The 3,423-nt window shown below is 40.3% G+C and overlaps 1 protein-coding gene across 1 annotated transcript; it reads right to left on the bottom strand.

The window, feature by feature from the left end:
• Positions 1–1,089: 1,089 nt before the first annotated feature.
• On the bottom strand, positions 1,090–3,216 carry LOC134202904 (pre-mRNA-splicing factor CWC22 homolog). Its single transcript, XM_062677888.1, has one exon. It carries the CDS (start codon positions 3,214–3,216, stop codon positions 1,090–1,092), a length of 2,127 nt encoding a protein of 708 aa, XP_062533872.1.
• Positions 3,217–3,423: the final 207 nt, after the last annotated feature.

Here is a 3,423-nt window from a genome sequence, read left to right as displayed (position 1 = left end):
CTTTCAAATCAACGACGCTAAAATATTTGGCCTTTTTAAGCCGATGAAATATTTCACTCATGTTGCGCATCGGGTATGCGTCTTTCTTGGTAATGGTGTTTACCCTTCTAGAGTCGAGGCACACCCGTATCTTCCCATTGGCCTTTTTCACAGGAACCAAGGGACTAGAAAATTCTGTCACACATTCCTCTATTACGTCCAATTCCTTCCATCTCTCCAGTTCCTTCTCGATTTTCTCCCAGATATGGGGAGAATAACGGTACATAGGTAGTTCCCTCATCTTCGTACCTTCAATTACTTCAATTTCATGTTCTATCAAAGTAGTTCTGCCAAGACGTCCTTGTCTGGTACAATCAAACCCACGGAGAACCTCCTGTAGTTGGTCTCTCTGGGTTGGAGACAGTTCATGCTCCGTCTCAATATTATCAATAGCTTCCCCTGGATTACTGGGCAAATCTAAAGTAGGAATGTCCAATGATTCATCAACTTCTGGTTGACCACACAAAGTGTGTGGTTGTGTTTCTATAGCTTCCATCAAATGAACTGAAAAATTGATTAGTTCATTTTCTTCAATTAACCCTTCCTCAAACTTTAGGTAATTGATTACCGATTTCTCTCTCAAATCAGACGTCCATGTTAACTCCAGCTCTTCAATGCGATTCTGGGAAGTTATCATAGGCCGAATTTGGAAGGCTTTCCAAAAATTCATGCCTAAAATTAGAGGCTTTTTAATTCCTGGAACTATAAGCGTTGGAACCACTCTGGTTTCACAACCAAGCTTGTAAGGTACATTTACGTAACCTAAACATACATGTTCTGTATCGTCGGCGGTACAGATCCTAACATTAGATTTCAAAATCTTGAGCCCATGAGACTCTATAATTTTAAGAGTGCTCATGACACTGAGTCCTGCGCCAGAATCTAGGAGTGCTACTACCTCTGTCCCTAGTATATCGACCTTAATGTGCGGACACGCACTTGGATCAACTTTAATCTGAAGAATAGAGTTTTTAAATTGTCCTAAATTATTGCCTACGGGAATTCCTTTAACTTGCGAAGTGCTTGGATTCCCATTCAAACACCCCGCAATCAGTTTGTTGACTGATTGTTTGCCCGTCGAATTGGAAAGGTGTGATTGTTATTACAATTCCTGGTAGTTTTTCCCATGTTTCCACATGCATAGCAGAATATTTGTTTTGGGCATTTACAGTCTCTGAAGATGTGACCCGTTCTTCTGCAATTCCAGCAAACTACTGTAGAGCTTGTATTCGGCATTCGCTCTTGTTGCCTTTGGAAACGATTCTCGGATATTGCTGGTTTTTGCTGCTGTGGACCTTGAGGCTTTGAAGTGACTTGTTTATCACCCCGTTGGTTGGGCTTCAACGCGTTCACAGCCTCTTCATGACTCGAATAATCACTCTCGACCTCGAGGTGATGCAGATCATTTCTGTTTCCCTGATTCGGTCTATAAAATCCTGGATCATTGGCATCAATCTTGTGATTGATTTCAATTAGATCCTCTAAATCATCTATCTCTAGAACAGATAATTTTGAGCGGTAATGAGGGCGCATATTTTCCCAAATCAGCTCGAATAAAGTTCTTGACGAAAACGGACGGTGCATACACTGGTTTAACTTTTCCACCTCTGTTACATAAGCAATGAAAGTTTCGCCCTTCCTTTGCTTTAATTCTCTAATTTGAGCCCTGATTCCTCGATCTCTGTTTGGATTACCATATCTGAAACGGATTTCGTTTTCAAACCTTTTCCAGCTTGTGAGGTGCGCTTCCCTAGTGAACCACCAATCATACGCTTCACCCTTTAACCTACGATGAATATTCATCAGAAGTTCATCTTTGGAAACTCCCTCATGTCGTGCTAACTTTTGAATTCTATTCAGAAAATCTTCTACCTGAATCGACCTGCCGTCTCCTGAAAAATTCAAATCCCAATTTTCTACTCGTGATTTCCTGTAATGTTTTCTACTGTATTCCGAACTTGAAGACGACAGTGATCTTCCACGATGTCTTCGTCCGGTGTTTCGCATTCGATCTTTCGACCTTCCTGATCTGTGATTTTTCTCTGTTTCCCATTCATCTGTTGACTCACTTTGATTATATTTGCTTGACCTTCTTTTAGATTTCTCATTCTCACTTCTTTCTAAACTGCTATCTGAACTGTATCTTTTGTTTCTTCTTTTCATTTCCCTGCTAACGCTTCTTCGCGACTTCCGGCTCTTACTGCTCTCCGGCGGCCGTCTATCGTACTTCTCTGTCCGTTCAAGTTCTCTATGTGACTTCCGGCTCTTCTCGCTCTTCGGCGGCCGTCGGTCAACCCTATGACTGTCTTTCTTCCTTTCTTTCTCGTTTAGTGACTTCCGGCTCTTATTGCGCTCCGGCGACCTTCCGTCACTGCTTTCTTCAGTCTCACTTTTACTATCTTCGTCTTCCTGTCTATAGTCAGAACGAGATTTCCGGCTCTTAGTACTCTCCGGTGGCCTCTCATCAACGTTCTGTTTCCGTTGCCTCTCCTTGTCTGCTTCTAACATTTTGGCTTTATCATTCTCACTCTTTTTCTTTGCATCATTAAAAATCTTATCTTGTTTCCATAGTATGAATTCCTTCCACTCTTCCTCTAATTCTCTCTGCTTCTCAGCCGCTTTTTCATCAATTTCGCTTTCTGATTTCTCTTCGTTATTTCCCTCTTTCCTATTTCCACTCTTCTCTTCTTCCGCACTTTTTGTGCCTCTCTCTTCACCTACTTTAGTTTTTGAAATCTTCTGATCTTTCCTATCCTCCTTCAATGGTTCCTCTGAACCCATATACACTTTAAGTTCGAAACTTTTCAATATCTCCTCTATCTGCTGGCAAATTTCTCGTTTGTCCTGTTTCTCAGCTTCATCTTGAACAACGGCACTATGTGCCCGTATAAGATAATGACGTAATCTCGAGACTAACACTCGATCTAATCGTTTACTTAAACTGGCTGAGATCGCTTCTACTTTTTCCCTAATAAGATCGATTTCATCTTTAAAAAGATGTTTCCCTTTTCGCTCCGTTTTAGCCTTTTTCTCCTCCATCAATAGCCTTCGAAGGAATCTTTGTCGATCTTCTAAAGTCTCTCTGCGATCGACTATCTGACCTCTCAGCTTTAGATCAAAATCAACTTCCTCCCCAAGCAAATGCTCTGCCTCGGGTAAAATATACGGACCACTCATAGTGAGTTTTATCCAAATTCAATGTAAACTACAAAAAAAAAAAATCAACTAATCTAAATTTAAAAACTTACTTTCAATCCTCGTAATTCAACTGTTAATCGTAGAAATTCAATTCATTATAAATCTAAAATAAACCTATCACATTCCAATCAACTTACAACTAATTTCAAATTCAAGATACTGTAAAAAAAACTTCAAAATAATTAA

Source organism: Armigeres subalbatus, unplaced genomic scaffold (genome assembly GCF_024139115.2).
Source record: "Armigeres subalbatus isolate Guangzhou_Male unplaced genomic scaffold, GZ_Asu_2 Contig1516, whole genome shotgun sequence".
NCBI classification, from domain to species: domain Eukaryota; kingdom Metazoa; phylum Arthropoda; class Insecta; order Diptera; family Culicidae; genus Armigeres; species Armigeres subalbatus.
This window is presented reverse-complemented; position numbering and strand designations above follow the sequence as displayed.

Excerpts from the sequence above, each read along its gene's own strand:
- LOC134202904 (XM_062677888.1), bottom strand. The coding sequence starts at position 3,216 with ATGAGTGGTCCGTATATTTTACCCGAGGCAGAGCATTTGCTTGGGGAG.